This window comes from Chenopodium quinoa, unplaced genomic scaffold (assembly GCF_001683475.1).
Source record: "Chenopodium quinoa cultivar QQ74 unplaced genomic scaffold, ASM168347v1, whole genome shotgun sequence".
Lineage (NCBI taxonomy): Eukaryota > Viridiplantae > Streptophyta > Magnoliopsida > Caryophyllales > Amaranthaceae > Chenopodium > Chenopodium quinoa.
Genome location: NW_018744128.1, coordinates 1,890,530 through 1,909,967, shown reverse-complemented (window position 1 = coordinate 1,909,967; position 19,438 = coordinate 1,890,530). Strand labels below are relative to the sequence as shown.

General features: G+C 34.4%; 1 protein-coding gene across 1 annotated transcript; it reads right to left on the bottom strand.

Moving 5' to 3' along the window:
• Positions 1-265: 265 nt before the first annotated feature.
• LOC110692797 (alpha-glucosidase 2-like) lies at positions 266-15,827 on the bottom strand. The gene is made up of 23 exons (XM_021869872.1): positions 14,968-15,827; positions 13,725-14,004; positions 13,267-13,335; positions 13,047-13,184; positions 12,794-12,911; positions 11,513-11,595; positions 11,178-11,273; positions 10,287-10,455; positions 9,397-9,539; positions 9,211-9,297; positions 8,923-9,108; positions 8,019-8,186; positions 7,333-7,453; positions 7,179-7,248; positions 6,225-6,312; positions 6,017-6,137; positions 5,339-5,532; positions 5,124-5,232; positions 4,677-4,832; positions 3,380-3,482; positions 2,168-2,341; positions 873-1,018; positions 266-749 (listed from the first exon to the last, which is right to left on the bottom strand). Exons 1-23 carry the CDS (start codon positions 15,090-15,092, stop codon positions 559-561), a joined length of 3,135 nt encoding a protein of 1,044 aa, XP_021725564.1. The 5' UTR covers positions 15,093-15,827; the 3' UTR covers positions 266-558.
• Between the last annotated feature and the right edge of the window lie 3,611 nt (positions 15,828-19,438).

Below are 19,438 nucleotides of genomic sequence, written 5' to 3'. Positions count from 1 at the left end.
TTAGGCTACACTTTATGAATTAGCCAATTTTTAATTTTAAGTTAACGATTATGTATAAATACTAAAAGATACTTGTAATACATATCTAAAAGATACTTGTAATACATATTTTGATTTAGTACTCCATTTGATGATTATATAAACACTATATTCTCTTCACCTTATTTTTGCTAAAGTGAAATTATATTTATTGAACTAAAATTAATTATTTATAACTACTAGGAATTTATCTATATATTTATAACTACTAGGAATGTTTTATAACTACTAGGAATTTATAAACACTATATATAGGCATTAGGCAAATGAAATATCTATCCGCGAGAGAATTTGTTCATCAGAATGACCAAGTAAGGTACGGTATTTAAGCACTTTTCACTTGTGTCATTATTACAAAAAACATAATTAATTAAATCTAGTTACTTCAAAACATTCATTTTTCATTATATCAATGCAAAGGCTGTGAGCATGAATCCAGACACACCACTCGGTACAGCGGTACTTGATATCTGGATCCTTTTCCTGCTTTTTGTACGATTACGGAGAAGATACGAGGTACTAAGTCATGTTCACCCTGTATTCATGTGATATGCTTAGAGGTGATTGCTTAGAAACAGGCCTTTGCTCTGACCAGAGCTCCATATTAACAGTTCCTGTACCCCAGTGGATCAAACACTTGTAAACTTCTTTGATATCAAACCGGCTGACAAGACTAACACCGAGACATTTATCAACTAGTGCCCATTCTCCTGAAAATTCACAAATTTGAGTGTATAAATTCAAAGAAAATATCAGCTAAAACAAATCAGATGATCAAACTAGCTACTACCTTTCTACTACTAAAAATGCTATTATCATTGTTTGAGAATTACCATTTGGTCGCTGGTCACCCTCGTAAGACAACTCATCTGACTCTGGATGAATCTGATGCTTAGATCCATCAACTGCGGTAAATGATACAAATGATTCTGTAGGGTGCATGAGAGCAAATGTTGGATGCACACGCAAGCACACAAGCCTACACAAAATTCCCATCATCAGGCAATGAGTATGAGCATAACTTAGACTTAAAGAAAAAGGCTTGGATTGACTCTAGAAAAATACTATTCTAAAAAAAAAAAGAAACATACATAATAATCCCATCATCTAGAATTGAGCAAATGTACTGCAGAATGACCATTTTAAGTTGCATGCTTAATTGGGTAAGCATTAGAACATCTAAACATATACATTTATAGACATTTAACCAATATATCATTATGTAGATTATAACTACTAATCCACAATTACACAAGTTAAGGTATGCAATATAATTATAAATTTCCAGTAGTTATACGTACAACACAAAAGGCCGACTGTTTACATTAGCATATAAAGATATAATGAAGGCTGTTCTAGAATCAATAGGTAATGAGTAAATACAGTCTTGCTAATTAATACACTAGAAGATACAACCTCCAGAGTTGTAAATCGATTGGATGATTTGTAATAAAGTTAATCAAGTTAACTTAATCTATTCTATTCAAATGGAATTAGAGCTGCAAGCATCAGTTCAAGATGCAAATGGATCATAAAATCATAATTTCAATGCATAAAACTTTAATATTCTGATGATAATTAACCTTAGTCTTTCTCAGGGCAAATAGAAAATTCTTATCATGATTTCACCTTGCACCACCAGAGTATGTAGATAAATTACCCAAATTGTTAATCAATCAGCCACCTCTAGAAACAATTTTCTTCAGCTGCAACAGCAGAGTTCGCTCACGTTGCTAATCTATTGTACAGTTGCATATTGGCACCATTCTTTCCTCAGTTTCATCTTAACCTATATAATAGTCTACATAAAGCCCAAGCATAGGGGAAGCCTTCTGAAGTTTGAAATGGGTCTGGGCATTGATTGGGGTTATCCAATCTAATTTAGCGGGCAATATAGGTCATGTCCAGTTTCTGTGAAAATTAGTAGATCTAACTAAATTTGAAGCTAGGTTGTGCATGTTCACCTGAAATTGTGAAAGCCCTTCCCCAATTCATTTTATAAACAGACCATGTAAAAGTAAACAAATACACTATAGCATTAAAACCCGTGCAATACAAATGCATGTTCTGATCATTAGTAATTGTGAGTTGTGAATGAAATGATCCTGGAGTAAACATAAGGACAAACCTTGAAAATCCTCCAGAACCAGCACCAACATTTCGGCCTATGATACTGGATTCAATTTGGACAGCATTGGGTTCAGTCTTTGGAATAGATATATATCTCTCCACGATCAACCCTCCACCAATATCACCTTCCATTAACAAGGCTTCTTCTTCTCCAGCTTGCTGAAGATCTCGCCTGCATTAATAAGAATTTGGAGAAGGCAACAGGCACTTATTGTCATGAGATTCAAGAAAGAAATAAATACATAATGTACATTAACTGCATCCCCAATGCAGTCATGCACAGACAAATTCAATAGTGAGATCACTGGCATCTTCAATACCCTACAAAGAAGAAGCTCAGACTTGGCAGTTCCAAAAATCCAGTTATTATTTCCAGCCAACATAAAGTTTCATCATATGTGCAGAGAAAATACAAATACATATTCAGACTCAACAAGTCAACAGTTCCTGAACTAGTTAATTACAGCCAAAATAATGTTTCATCATTTATGCATAGAAAATGCAAATGTGTTAACTTTAACTTAATATGATCACTGCAGCTGTAATAGTCTATATAACTATATGTGGTGTGCTTGAAAATACAAATTAGCATAAAGCGTAATAATCCCATATACTAAGTCATATTTTCAAAATCACGAACACAAGTTAGAATACTAATGACAAGCTTGCATAAATTGTAAGCAATATTATTGCTCATGAGGTACATTCAGTCAATCAGAGAATATTTCAATCTTTTCTTTGTAGAAAAGCTCACTTGTGTAATTGAGAGTATTGTGTAATATACCCATACACTAAGTAGTAATTCCAAAAGCATTAACAGCTAAATCCAGAACACATTGTCAGGCTACCCGAATAAGCAAGCAATAATGCTGATAGGTACAATTAAAGCACATTATCATCTTTTCTTCGTAGAATATTCAGCATCATTGGTGTTCATTGCGGGCAAATCAATACAGGATTTCTTCAGCAGCTAAATATGTGCATTATATGAAATAAAATTTCTGCACTTGAGTTCTAGGCAAATAAATTCAGACAAGTTCTGGAAATCTGGATAAGATCCAATAATGGCCATCCAAGTTCAATTCACTAATAAAATGGGTAAATGGGTGTTAGTTAATCAATTAATCATATTTTAGCATCTTGACATGCAGCAACTTTCAAACTAAAGAGTCAAGACTCACAAGTCACCAGCATTAACAAGAGCACTCACTCAATGACAGTATATTCCTCAGTGCATCCAGGAGATCTATACTCTGTGCCACTGTACTCCTCGTAGCCATCAGTTTCAACCCTGCTATGGAGCCACTGTATTCCTGTACCAAGTGAAGGTGCATAGCATTAAACAATTTCATGCAGAAGATGACATTCAAAAGAAGAATTATTATCAGGCAACAAAGTTTGGATAGGAAGTCCAGCCACAAAGAGTGGCACAACTGATCAAAACCATAAAAAAGTCAGTTTAAGAATGTTACTTTCTCACAAAATCAGGAGTCATGCTTTCTTAAGTTTTTTCTGTTATGTGATGTATGCCTACATATACATACTTCAATTTTTTTACTAGTATTTTTTTGGGCTATTAGTTCCTCTGAAAAGGACAAGGTTCTTTAGAAATTTTCAAAACGTATTTTATGAGCTAAGCCGCCTGCGTTGCAGATAAACTAAGCGAAAATCGCCTGCGTTGGTTTGGGCGTGTAAGATGGAGACCTTAGGGTGCACCGGTTCGAAGAGTGGAAGAGTGGGACCATGGAGGGCTTAAATGAGGTAGAGGGAGACCGAAAGTGACTTGGTTGGAAGGAGTTAGGAAGGATATGAGGTATATGGATTTGCATAAGGATGAAGCATTGGACCGTAGGAGATGGAGGAGGAAGATTTATGTCGATGACTACACAAAATAATCAAATTTGGTTCATGTTAGCCGACCCCACTTATAGGATTAAGGCTTTGATTGATAGATTTTATGAGCTAAATGCTATTATTATCCACTTTTAATTTGAATGTATAGAGAAATAGATATATAGAATGATACATTCCAGAGAATTACTCCCTCTTAATCAAAGAGTCAACATCAGATTTTCAGTAACGATACAGACAATTGGTGATAATAATTTTTAAGAATTAACAGAAAAAGATTTACTATTCACCCTTGAATAAGTATATAATCTAACACCACAAAGGTCTTTCTGTCTTCTCTCAAAAAAAAAAAAAAAAAAAAAAAAAAAAAAAAAAAAAAAAAAAAAACTCTTTCTGTCTAGCTAATAAATTCGGCCACAATAGTCAAAAGAGTTGAGGTGGATAAAAGCAGCTGAAAATTTTCCTTCGGTTGAATGAATTATGCTTTTCTGTTTCTGGTAAAGAAGAGTAAATGTTAATGTTATAGGAGGCTTAAAATGCTGCTGTACTCATGAAAGATTTATGCCCAATCATTCTAGATAAAGCTTGTACCCTCTGTTTTTCCTGTGAAGTAAATATTAGCTTAGTAGATGGTCATCAAAGAGACAAAGTCATACCTGTGGGATGATGCTCCATTGCAATAATTCTACCACCAATCCAGGGAACCACTCTAAGAAGCCAGTCACCACCTTTTAGTTCAACAGGAGTCATTGAAAGTTCAGTACCCTTCTTTCCTGCAGTATGTTCAACCTCTGGAATACGCTTCACAGTTTCTGCAAAAAATAGATATAAAATTGAGCTCAAAAATTAACCACGAAGAAGGGTCCTATATTTTCGGCAAGGGATTTTAAAGGTAAATTTTTTTTTTGAGAAAAGTCTTACATGGAAGTATTAATGGCAATTAAAAATTTCCTACTTAAGTATTACATAACTAATACAAGATTACAAAGAAAGTGACAAGTTCCTGATGCCAGGTATAGGCAGCTGGAGCAAAATAACTGCAAAGGAGTAGGCAGTCAAAAATTCAAAGCATGTAGCAGCTTGCTCAATGTCTTTCAAGTTACCTATACGAGTCAGATACTGCTTCTGACTGACTGAGACCAAGTTAGAAACTTCATGTTCTGATGGCATGGTAATCTGCACTTCTTCTCCATCAGTGGCCCAGGAATCAATCTGCATGAAAGTAACAAACTCAGAAGACAGATGAAAACAGATCTATCTGTGAAACAAAATAGCAATAATATCTAACAAATTGTCATATTTCCACCAAATTTCCTACCATTGCACCTCCACCAAGCAACAATTGCACACACAGACGACGTTTTGGCCTCTTCCAGGATCCTTCAGTTTTAGAAACTTTTATAGTAACGACAGAAGAGTGGAGTTCAGCAGTGTAATAAGTTAATAAATAATTCCCTCTAGTGAATTCATATCCATCACCATCATCTTCAAATAGTACACCTTCAGCTTTTCCTGCAATTATACGGAAGCCTGTCATACACCTGCTGATAACCTCAGCACAAAAAAAGGCTTCCCTTACAGCAGGAAAATAGAATCAAACAATGAACCAGTATAGAATATAACAGCCACCATCTTAGAATGGCCATTAAACAGACTCCAGTAAATGAAGATCATGAAAAAAATGAGAGCAAAGAAAAGGGCAGTTTGTGGACCAAGAAAAAAGGGTCTACAGTGGTGGTGAAGACAAGGAAGAAGTTGCAGGAATAGTGTAACATGACCTTTATTTTGTGAATAAGTTGATTTAGAAAATATATTTATAATGTGTATAATTCAAAAATCATGGCATATTCTATATAAAATAAATAATTAAATACATAAAATGACATTGAGATCTCTAACATGACCACATCTGCTACAACCCAATTATTATATCTGCTATAGCTTAAGGAGTTAAAGATTTCAATTTCTGAAGCTAAATAGCAATGCTGGAACATACCATTTTCATCTAAAGCGACAAGAAGTGTTAAGTCATCTGTTGGCTTAGCTTCCCCAACATGTTGATGTGGAGGGACCAAGGGAATTATTGATCCTCCTCTGAGATACAGCAAGGGTAAGTCCTAAATAAAACAAGACCAAAAGCTTCAATAATTTTCATGTAAACTTGTTTGCCATCAAAGTACGCTTAAAGGATGGTTGCCAAATACCGGATGTGAATCATTAAAGTCAAACTTCAACCAAATGCCTTTAGGCAGCACTGGCTGTATCTGGTCTGTCCCCTGATCTTGCAAAGTACTGTATATAGTAGCACTGGAATTAGTTCAAATTTATGCAATCAAGTCAGCTCCTAGTTCTTAGTTACTAAAAGATGATCCCAATGAAAAATCTATCCAATAGAGCCAAAAATGTATTGCAATTTTAACACATTTACTGCAAGTGATTGTAGTGCTTTTGCAGTTGCTAACTTGCTACCACATCAATAAAACAGAGATAGATGTTGTAGGTTCAATTGATAAAGAGTCCGATGTTTATCATTAGAGGGTGAGATTAAGCATATAGCAAATAATATTCAACTGATCATCCTACATGCACCTATTGTCTTGTACAATATTCATATAGGAAGCAGTCTTCTCCACTAATTTCTTAAAGTTTAAGAGCCTTTTCACATTCTATTTGGTAGGCTGTAATAAATAGTGATAATGGTTATGAAGTATGAACCACTATATAGATTGACAAGGAAAGTTCCATGTCAGTGTCCATGGAGATACAGCCCCTTCTATGAATGTGTTTTCTTCATAAATTCCCATGCCCTCTCAATACCACTAAAGTAATTACGGTGGGCACAAGAAATAATGAAGAAAAAAAAAAAGCTAGTTGGAACTTGGGAGTGGGCAAGCATTACCATGAATACTCACAAGGGAATTTGCTTACAGTTACATTTGCGTTCCTTACCATTATCACCAATGATTACCACCTACCAAATGGGTCGACAAGACAGCAAGCCCTCAAGGGTATTAAGCTGCAATTAGTCATTTAGTCTGCTTGATGCATATTACAATGAACTAAGATTAAAGCCGTTCTAACAACATATCAATGGTGTAATCAGAAGATAGCAATCAACACATAAAAAAGAAGAAGGCATAAGATGATAGATGAAAAACCTTGTATGTATAAGAAGTGGTCCCAGCAGGAAAGAATTCTCAACTGTACGAAGGTGTATATCTTTTGGATCTAGAAACATGAATGACTTTAATGATTAAGATGGTAGATGGATCATTGATGAATTTCAAGCTATGTCATTGATAATTATACCACCTGCGAAAAAGGCTGGTGAAGCAATTGGAGTTCCCCTCGTATGTGCTAGATAGAATAAAGTATATATGTGTGGTATAAGCCGGTAGCGTCTCTTCAAAGCAAGACGACACACTTCCTCGCACTGATCAATGAAAGTGAAGTTAGCAGTTAGCCTCAATCTTACTTTCTAATTGCTACAATTCCCTAATCTAGAAGTTTCATATTAACTGCTACATAACCATTACATGATCCCTCTTTTTATATATCTATCTCTGTCCAATTCCTTAAATGTGTGTGCCACCTCCTAGCAATCAACAAGAACAAGGAAGTATTATTTAAGCAATACACCTTTATTGTATTAATGACTAATGAAGCACCAAACGTGCCATCAATACGCAAAAGGTGGGCTGGATAAGAATTCATCACGCACTTGATTTTCATGTCATATTATTCACAATCATCATTTTGAATGCAGCAACTTTGGTTCAACTAAAGCTGTGAAAGAAACTTCAAACTTTGACATGAAGATGATATTCTTAAATATCCACAGGTCTACTTTCTAACTCTAGTCAATCGAATTGGTTGATAGAAGTTTTGTGACAAAGTTAGCCTTGCACAAAATAATTAATTAATAGCATTAAGCATTGTACAAGGGCATATCAACCGACATTAAATTAAAACTTCTATGTCCTGAATTTTTAACATACCTCTTCACCAAAAGCCCAAGGTTCATGGTCATCTGTACTCTTCTCAGTATGCCCGCGACAAAATGGAAACATGGCACCAATACCCATCCACCTTCCAAATAGCTTTGGTGTGGCATTACCAGCAAATCCACCTATGTCTGGACCTGAAAGAGGTTGTCCACTAAGGCTCTGTAACCCAAAAAGGGAGGAACAAATGAACAGTTAAGCACATATCTTTTAAACCTTTGATTTTTAGGATAACAGTAATTCTACTCATAGAAGTAAACAAAAAGAAACATATAAACACATTGTTTTTTTCCCAATACTCCAATTCTTAGTGTATGACTGTATTCCCTAGTGTGTGTATCAATATACTTCCTTTTTTTTTAACTTTATGTTTTAGAACTTCTACCATTTCTCTTTAGTTGCTTTATTAAGGGCAGCTGTTCAACGACAAGCCCAATCATGTGACTAGCCAAAAAGGGGTCATTTTGAGCATTCTAACATACCTAAAACCTAATTACCAAAAATGAACATGTAGATATCATAAAAGAAATATGATAAATCTAAAAAAACAGAGTAAGTATATAGGATGGCCAAGGTGAGGACAGGGTTTTCCTCCATGAAACTCAATTTGGGCGAAGCCCAATTTATGCTGAACCTCACCTTCCAATTGGACACAAGGGTTTGATACCTTGTGGTGCCACAAATCAGGTTACACCAATAAGGAACTTGCATCGTCAATATGTATAAGGAATGGTGCCTTTGGTTGCATAGAATGACAGCCACATTACTTTACTAATTGTCTTCGAATGGCACCACAGGTTTCCTTACTAAGTCAAAAACTTATACAGTATTAAAATTACTGCATAACAGGGAATGAATAATAAACAACAAATAAGAAAGACCTCTCCAGATCCCATACCAATTGAAGTACCATGGGAACACTCATGTGAAGGTGTTCCCAAGTTGAAAGGTTGTCACCAGTCCATGTTGCAGCATACCTTTGGCTGCCTATAAATCCAGCTCGAGTAAGAACAAATGGCCGCTTATCTTCTTTTGCTAATCTCATGCCTTCATATGTAGATCTAGCCATGAGCATCCCATAGACCTGAAAAATCAACAGAATCTCATATTAATATATCAAGCTCTGTCAATCATATCAAAAAATGTGAGCAGGAAAAACAAAAGACATAAGAATATAGAGTAATACATTGTGGTAGTATGAATGATTTTGGCTGCCGCCTAACTCAGGATCCCCATCATGAATATTGCTCTCAGGCATTGTCTTTGTCACTACCTGATAAACATGTAACAAGATAAAACCAACTTACAACCCAAGAGAGGTAGAAGATTAAAGGTTGGGTGCAATCTGGATACAAATGTCAAAATTCAATACCTTGAATATTGCTGGTTCATTCATATCATTCCATATACCATCAACACCATTGGAAATGAAGTCTTTCACTAAATCTGCCCACCATAATCGAGCTTTTGAATGTGTAAAATCAGGGAAGACACAAGGTCCAGGCCATACTTCACCTGATTATAAAAGAAAGTATGAGACAACCACAGGGTTCAACTATTGCTTATGAAAATTTCATATAATCCTATTGAATTTCAAGATGATAACATTGATAACTAATGGAAGAATCAGGTTTCAAACAATTACGAGTACATAATTATGTTACTTGTAATACTTTTGTCTAACAATCTTGATAATAAATTCTCCCAATGACTTATCTTGTCAGTCGACAATGCTGCAATGCTGCAATGCATCAACAATGACTTTCTCTATTAAGAGGCTAGAGAAACAAATTTTCACCAGACTGATCAGTGATCACTGATGCTTTCAGTTTTTTCCTATCCAAAAATCCTGCTGCACAGCCCATTACAAATATTTTTTCCTTTCTTTTTTAAATCTAAACTCCTGAACTTGATATCTTCTTTTTATTGGCTCTCTATATGACTGAATAAAGTCACCTTTATTTCAAGCCAAAACATTTTTAAAAAAAGATAGCAGCCAACTTGTGAGAGTATGAGATCAAACAAGTAGAATTAGCATAGAATTATTGAAAAATGTGGAGTTAGTGGCCGGCTAGGTGCTATGTCTAAGTGATTTAATTGGAAATTGAACCCCAACAAATCGAGCCACTTGTCAACAATAAACTCGTTTATTCAACAGAAAGAAGATATTAAATAGGTTATAAAAAATCAGACTGCAAGATTAGTCCATGTACGAGAAATCCTAGTGCTATCAAGGCCAAGTATCCGTAGAAAAAACCTTACCTAAAAAAGGTTTCCCATCAGCAGTTTTGATCCAGACATCGTTTTTAGTTCCACTGTCATAAACAAAGTAACCCTTTTCATGTTTGATTCCAGGATCAAGCATCCAGATAGCTTTGAAACCATTAAGATGAAGATCATTCACCAACGAGTTTGGGTCTGAAAAATGCTCCTGGTACAATATTTTAGTGAAACAAGAAAAACTTCATGATCAAAATAAAGAATAAAAGGAAATTCAGTAGCATTCTACAAATTTTCTCATATCCCGCAAATAATCCAAATCAAATTAGAATAGTGGGAAGAAGTAATATCATCCAGGGCCTTTACTAGCACAAAGGCTAAACAAAATCTGGATAGAGATGGAGGCCAGAACAGATAATTTTCACTTTTCCAGTGCTACACTAAGGTTATGGAAGGACCCAAACTGAAACAAAACCAAATCCAAATCTAGAAGTAAACAATACCCATTTCCATTAGGTCCTTTGGCAGGTTTCTTTACACCCCATTTGAGCAGAGATTAAAATAATCCTTATTCATTCACCTTTCCACATTACATAACTGACTAGTCTTTACAAAAATGAAAGAGCAGGTAAATAAATATGACATTAAGGCCAGTCTTTATGATAGAATAGTGTTTTAGCATACATAACCATGTTGTTCATTCTTTGAATTCAGCTGAAGATTGCTGACAGAATGAATAACAGTTATAAAATCACCCATATCTTGTCATTGAGGGACTCCTCTCCCAACCTAACTTTAGTATAAAGGATAACTATCATACAGAGTTAATCAAGGATATTACTGTAAAATTGCAATATGTATTATTGCAAAGGAGCAACTCCTAAAATAGTATTGTTGATATGACCATTTGAGAAAATAAATGAAATAGCTTACACCGTCAAAAGTGAAGCAACGAAAACCATCCATGTAGTCTATATCCATCCAGATCACATCACAAGGTATGTCCTTTTTTCGAAAAGTTTTAGCAACCTGCATATTCAGTAGAAAATTACACACGCACAAAGAGAATAAAAAAAACACCAGAAATATAGATATGAGTATATGATATGCCGCTAGGGAAAAGGGAAGGAAGTCCAAGCTATGAGCAAGAAATCACTTAGCAAACACCAAACTCACATGACAGATGAACAGTTTAACATGCTTATGTATGCACCACAAATAGAGATAGGATTTCAGTTCATCTTTTTCAAGGACTAAGAACTACTAACCTCAAGAACTTGTTTATCAGTATCATAGCTCCATCGACATTGATGATAGCCAAGTGACCACTTTGGTGGCATAAAGACAGCTCCTGTAACCAGAATATAGGTTATAAGTCTGTACTCTGTACAAAAATGTAAGCACTAGTACTCTGTACAAATTGCATTTGGGATATGGAATGGGCAGAATATCAGAAATAAAACGTAGAATACAGCTTATTTGAATTTGCTTTTTAATGCTCCTTCTGTATTTGAGACAAACTCAACAAAAACAGAGAAATATAGCTTCAAGCATCTCTCATTTTAATTTAATACTGCTGTCACTGGTGTGTATCAAATTTCTGAAAGATTCATATGGTGTCTCTATGTCCCAAAGATGATTTAGATTTTTCAAATCCAATTTAAAATTAATAGATGCTTGTTTCTCTTAGCCTTGTACTGTTTCTAAGGTGAGCATGTAGATGAAGTAGCTAGTTTGAGACACCAAGGAAAGCAAAAATTGGTCAATCAATAGCCACGTGATCCTCCCCTCTTATAACTTGCGTAGCAGAGTTGACCCTCCCCTCTTCCCTTTTCTGTAATCATCACATGATAAAGTAGCAAACAAGCCCGGGTCTTAAAGAAGTTTTCAAAGGGGTAAGGTGGCCATTTCAATTAGAAAAAACGGCCATAGCATTGAGTATAATAATATATACTACTACATAAATAGTTTCTAGTACATTTCCTAGCCTTAGCAAAACAAAGTTGCCAATTATTTGCTCCAGGCAAGAATTAAAAGACAAAAGGTGTACACATATCAAATTTCCTTAGGGAGGAAAATGGAAAGTAATGGGGGTGCAAAAGTTATTTATCACAAGAAGCATATTTAATATATATTCATAACTTTAATATATCAAAAGGTTGTAATTCTAATTTGCAAATTCTCTTAAGATTGGTGTACGTTACTGATTTTTTTTCTTCCTTTTCTTCTGGTAGAGATGAATAGTGTAAAGTGCAACAAGCCTGTACACATGGTCATGCTTCTCTAACTGAAAAGAATGTAACCTTTTTCCCTTTCTTTGAAACTTATGAAGGATTTCCATTATTAGTACATCATCCACAGATATTGACCATATGAAGTATTAAGATTTAAATAAAGATGTCCATAAAGGCTTTATAAAATTCTCCCTTTGCCCTGCATTGTAATTCTCTCTTATTCTAAGCTAGCCAAACATCCAGCTGTGTAGAAGTATTGGGGGAAAGTGGGAATATGCAATCAAATAATTGTCTTATATGAGTAACAGTGATTACCAATTGCATGAGATAAAGACACCAGAACCTGCGTTGGGGAAGAAAATGGCCCGAATGTGATAACAGGGTAAGATGATGGTGCAACAAACTTTATGGTAGATTCCTTCCGTAAATCAATCTGCACATGAAAGATGATTAGAATAAACATTTAGGGAGTAAATGCAAGAAAAGCAACCACTCATGAATTTCTGTAAACATTAATACATTATAAAATCAGTGACTTCAAATAGAAAATCATAAATGAGGATTTTACCTCACAGCGTTGTGTTGTATCAGCAAGCACACCTAGTGTTTCCCCATTTGGCAAAACGGCCAGAACCCAGGGATGTGACTGATATAAAGACGTTGTACCCGGACCATATCCCCAAGCATCTGTATTCCAGGTAAAGACCTAATGCAGAAAGAATAAGTGAAGACCCAATATATAAATTAAGTGATTCACATAGGATAGAATGCCAGGATTGAAACTTTACTCTCTTTCCTGTCCTCTCAAGCTGTCCACTGACTTCTCCAGTTCCATAAAAAGATGTACCGACAGGAAGCTGCAGTGAAGAAATAAGTTCGAAAACAAACTGTTGTAAAAGTGAAAAATAAGAGCATAAAAATTCAAACAAAACAAAAAGCACCAAAGTGGAATCATAAATTCATAACTCACCTTGTAGAGAACAGAGACGGGGTGTAGTAGAAATTTTAAAACTTTAGGTGGAAGAATTAGCAGAAGTTCATCAAAATTTAAGTTCATAAAGATAATGTTTGACACCAACAGAGAGAAGAGAAGGCATGACAAATTAAAATATATTCAATTATTTAAGGTCATCTACATGGTTTCACTTTTGGGTTCAGATAAAATATACCAATCATTCAAATAGAACAGAAGAAGAAAAACATGTCCCAGGTTGCAAGCATGAAAATAGTGAGTACAGGATTTAACCTGAAGCCGAACAACTTGTTGCCCTAGAGTGCACTCAGATGTAGGTATATAGAAAGGAAGTTTTTCACTCATCAGAGGTGTGTCTCTGACTTTAGAATCCACAAATGAGAGGCTAGGAAATGCTGCATTTCTATCATCAGATGAGCAGTCGAATCGAAAGACGCCTTCTTCTAATATAGGCTCATAAATCATAGTTCCGGAACAGACATCACTTGTCATTCCCTTCCTGTCGATTCCCTCCATGCTACAAGCAAGCTTATAGCAACTGATTTTTTTGATCCTGCAAAGATAAGCATCTCTTACAAATCTCTACCTTGCAGTACAACCTTTCAATCACGGAGTAACTAATAACGAAGACTTAACACAGACGTGGAAACAAAGGAGGCAAATACATCAACACTTCCTAATCCCTTATACTCGAGCACTTCATTCCAATTCAAGTGCAAACTTTGCTATACCCGTGTATCAAATTGGAGGTTGAGAAGGGAGACAATTTAGTTACTATAGGTTAAAAAGCATAACAAAAAAGCCAGGAAAGCTGGTAATGGTTACCCTTAGCAACCTTATGAATTAAAAACAGAAAGTTAAAAAATGGTTATTTGACTCCACTTTCACCACACAGGCACACACTATACCTAACATGCTCTAAAATGAATCAATCATTGAAAAACGCTAAAAAACACACCAATCCTTGATCATCACAGTTACTTCTATTGTAACAGCTCCTTAATAAGCATTCACATTCACAATGTTACGTCATATGTAACATATATTACATGATTTTTAATTTTAAATGCGCGTATTACTATAAACTTCAAACATTCCCAATAAAAATTATTTGATAAATAATAATTGAAAAAAAAAACAACATCTATTTGTGGCCATGAATTAAAATTTCAACACTCAGTTCTTTTTCAGCCAAATTCTTTCAACCAAAAAGGACCTAAAAACTACTCCATTCAGAAATTTACTACAAAAAAACCAACTTATATAACCCTAAATTGAGAGCATAAAACATCAGTACAGTATAGTAACAACTAACAATGATCAAAATTCTTCAAAAAAAAAAATAACAATAATAAGTATATAAATAAATAACAATGAGCAAAGAAAATTACACGAAGAAAAAAATTGCGAAAAGCGATCAAATTAACCTAATTAAGTGAAATTGATATTCAAATCATCAATAAAATAGACAAAAAAAAAATTATTGAAAGCATTAACATGTGAGCGAGAAACTCACCAAGAGCTTGGAAAACAAAATGAAGATGATCGATAATGATGACGACGACGATGATGGAAGTAGCACAATTTCAAGGAAGAGGTTGAAGAAGCAGTAAGTGAAATTGCTCCAACTCCAACTGCCATTTTTGTAGGTCGATCTCTTTATATTTTATTATTTTTTTTTGTTGACGGGGTCACCTTCATTTTTTTTTTTTTTTTAGAGTCACGAGGGCGGGGTGAAAATCGATCCCAAGATCTCCAGAAATCGGGAGGAAAACTCTAACCACTTGAGCTACCCCTCACCAGAAGCCCCCATTTATCTCCTAGATAAACATCTTTTGTTTATCGGATGGCACTATTGTAAATATTTGCACAAAAACATGTGACACATCAGTTGGAAAATGCTAGATTGCTTACATGTGGACAAAGTAAACACATGTGTGAGATTAAACTTGCAAGGTTGGTCTTCACGGCAGTTAAGCCTCTTTTCATGAACGTTTCATCTTTGTTAACCATGGTTAGTTACAGGCTGCAAGTGACCACCTTTTTTGAAGTTTTGTTCAACAATCAGAGGGGATGAAGATGAGCTAAATCAAAACTCTAATTCGGTTTCCCCAATTTTGATTTATTCATCGTAATTTCCCCAGTAGCCACTTGCTCAGCCGTTGAAGCCACCAGTTGATACCCACGGCACCAGCACCACATTCACCGTCGCCTAAAGTTCCTAAACTCGTCGCCCGTCTAAAACTCGCCGCCGATTGAGATCCTAGAGTCGTTGCTTAGGCTTGGGTTAATTATTTGCTCAAGTTCGGGAATTCCTTCTCTCTCGCTCGTTGCTTAGGTTGGGTTTGCTGCTTTTCTCTTTCCTCTTAGACTAACCTTGGGTTATCTGTGACTGTCAACTTTAGTGCGTGGAAATTTACGTCTATACCCTTAGTATCTCCAACGAAGTTACGTCAATAACCCCGGATAAACATCAAATGTTTATCGTGGTGATAAATATGAATTTTCTCACCCCTCACTCTCATTTGTTGGGGAATTTGAAACACAGTACACCAATTTTTTTTGGTAACGGAATTTTTGAAGTTCTTTTGAAACGGGTTAGTAGGCTACACAATTTGAAATTAGGGGAAAATTTGAAATATAACATACAAGTATTAATCAATCTATTGAAATTTTTTAGTCAATTAGAAAACAAGAACTATTTGTATACTTATCCACGTGTACAATAAAAGAAAACAAAATAATTTTCTTGTAATGTTTGTTTTAAATTTTTAGTGGATAATTGGTTTTTCAAAGTATATATAATGAGACAAATTAATAAATCGAAATGTTGAATGCTCCATCCATTTTAAAAATAATTAAGAAATGGAGATCAAAGCATGGTTTTTGTTATCCAAGGAGATCAAACCATGTAAATCGGAACTTTAATAAAAGCAGCAAAGCAGTCACAAAAAAACTTACTCAATTGTTGTAGAATGTAGATTATCATGGACTAGAACTATTGTGTCCAAAAAAAACATGGACTAGGACTAGTGGACAACATAATTTACAAGGATTTGCATGCAGAGGTGTCAAATCGGGTACCCAGATGGAGTTTGGGTTGACCCACGATGGGTCGGGACGTTTGGGTCGGGTAATGATGGGTCATTTTAATCTTACAAACCAAATCAAATCGGGTTGAGTTTCATCAGATTCGGGTTAAAGTTGAGTTCAAGTATGATTGGATACAAATCGAATTGAGTCGAATCATATCGAGTTAAGATGAACTCGGATCCAGATTTTATTGGGTTTATTTGGGTCAAAGTGAATTTATTTGACTTTGGATCTGGTTATTTCGAATTCGATTAGATCTTGGTTCAAATCACTTCAATTCCGATTAAAATTTGAATGTGGTTGCTTCGATTATTAGCTCATTCTCAGTTATAATACTTTAGTTTTGGTTTTGGGTCGAATAATTTAAATTTGGGAAATTAAGAGCTGAACTGATTAGAGCTGAACTGAACTGAACTGAAATTAATCTGAAGTGAACAGGCCCTAAGTTCATATCGGTTATATCATATAATTTTAGATAATTTTATACAAATTCATATTAATTCAGATAAATTCACATTAGTTTAAATAAATTCAGATAAGTTCGAATAATTTCATATACATTAAGATGAATTAATATATGTTCAGATTATTTCATATAATTATGATATTTTCTTATAAATTCAAATAATTTCAGCTAACTTCAAAAAATTCAGATAGTTTCAAATTGATACAGAGTATGAGTTTAGATAAATTTAGATACGTTTATATAAATTCAAATAAATTTAGAATTGTTTTATATAAATTTAGAAGTTCAATTAAGCTGAAATAAATACATATTCATCACATTCAGGTGAATATAACACACCAAATTACATTAATATATCATACATATATATTTATATTATAAATTTCAAATTTTATACATTGAAAGTATATTTTATGGTATATAATGATAATATTGGATTTTTTGACTTTAGAGTGCTAAAATCATGGATTAATTCACTAATATATGATCAATGTACTATTCCTATAATGTTAACTCGATTCAAACATATTCTTATTGATTTGCGTTACTTTTGTGGTATCTCAATTGTTACTATTCATTTGTTTATTTATTCTTTTACCATTTTATTATAGTACTCCGTATCAATTAATCAATTATCATTTTTTTTCTATGACTCCCTTCTTTGTTCTCTCTACAAATTCTATAATTCACAACTTGAATGTTGACTTAAGAAAGACTTCATCAAACAACGTAACTCAAATGTAAGGATATATGATTCTAAGGTTGAGCCATCAACCATTCTCTACCACAAATGTATAGTGGTAAAGAATTTGATTTCAAGATAGAACAAAAAGTTATATATGTTTAAAAGCAAGTTGGGTTTAATTGAATTATGAGTAATTTCGTGTCGGTTTTAATTTGGTCATAGGAAGTTTTAAATCGGATAATTAAAGGTCAGGTAAAAAGTGGTATTTTTTCGGGTCTAAATGGTTACAGGTGGATTTCATTTCGGGTTAGATCGAATTCAAATCTTATATTATCGGGTCTTATTGGTTTCAGTTTTAATATGAGTCGATTTCAAATTGGGTTGGATCATAAATTACCAGGTGGAGTCGGTTTCGAAATAATGTTGAGTCGACTCCAGATCGAATTCGGATAAAATATATTCGGGTCCAACCAGTTCGAAAACAGTTCGGTTTCAAGTAAACCTTTCGGGTCGGGTAAGTTTTTGACACCCTGGCCCCCCTAGTTCACATAAATAACCAACAAAACCAAAAATTAAAAAAATAAAAAAAAACAAAAAGAGAGAAAAGAAAACAGAAGGTTTGAAGAAAGAGAAAAACATGGCGGGGGTGAAGGTGGAGGCTTCGGTTGTTGGTGGCCATGGTGGGGGTGAAGGTGGAGGCTTCGGTTGTAGTGGTGGTTGAGGGTGGGGCAGTTGTTTTTTTTTCTTTTTTTTTTTTTTTAAATCATATCATTTAATTAATATAAAATTGTAATTAAAAAAAACAATCTATCAATCACTAAATGATACGTGTCACACTAACTTATTAAGCAGGTCACCAACCGATTTCATCCTATATATAGAAATGCATGTCAAAGGTCGTTTTATTAAGAAATAATTAAAAGGTCGTTTTATTTTCGGAACACCGAGCAAAGGTCATAGTATTCTTGACAATTTTTCCTTTTTATTTTCAGGTGAAAAAAAGGTCAAAAAAATTACAAAATTGAAGGCTAATCCACGCTTTTTGAGGAAAATTTGAGGTTTCGGGGCCCGGTGGCGAAAAGCCTTGAGACCATAACGGATGTATCTCGGGGTCATTGTAAACACTCATTTGTGTCTCCCATAAACCAAACCCAGTAATGAATACCTTTCGCGTCGAACCATAATTGAATGAATTGAAAGTGTGAAAAGTCAAGTGTTGCGGTTAGTTTTTATTAAAATCTTTCTTTCTGTTTTCGAAAACCAACTTTATTTTATGAAAATTTATATTGGTTTTATTTATCTACAATGTTTTTTTTTATTTGTATGCTATTTTACAGTGAAAAAATTTAGAATTTGAGAATTTCCACAAAACAAAAGGAGCGTGTAAAAAACCTTCAATTACAAAATTCAATCACCCATAGGAGAAAGTAACAAAACACAACTTAATTTAAAACCTTAATAACCACAATCATATTACAAGTAAAATAAAACTTCAAATGGAGAAATTGTTTATTTATACAAATTACAGCTTAATTCAAAACCTCAACAAGTTGAGAACCACAATCATATTATATACATCAATGGTCTCTCTTTATTAAGCTTGATATGTTTTTTCAAGAAGGCACAATTGCTAAGTAGCTGGGCACACAATTAGATCATTCTCGAAATTCGACTGGGTTGTAAGTATTGGATTCTTGCTAAAACAAGTTAAAAACTCACTGTTGGCATTACGGGGAAATCCTC

Coding starts and splice junctions, on each gene's coding strand:
- LOC110692797 (XM_021869872.1), bottom strand. CDS start 15,092: ATGGCAGTTGGAGTTGGAGCAATTTCACTTACTGCTTCTTCAACCTCT. Junction 7,454..8,018: donor CTTGGGCTTTTGGTGAAGAG/GTATGTTAAAAA, acceptor TTCATTGATCAG/TGCGAGGAAGTGTGTCGTCT. Junction 750..872: donor GGGTGACCAGCGACCAAATG/GTAATTCTCAAA, acceptor GTGAATTTTCAG/GAGAATGGGCACTAGTTGAT.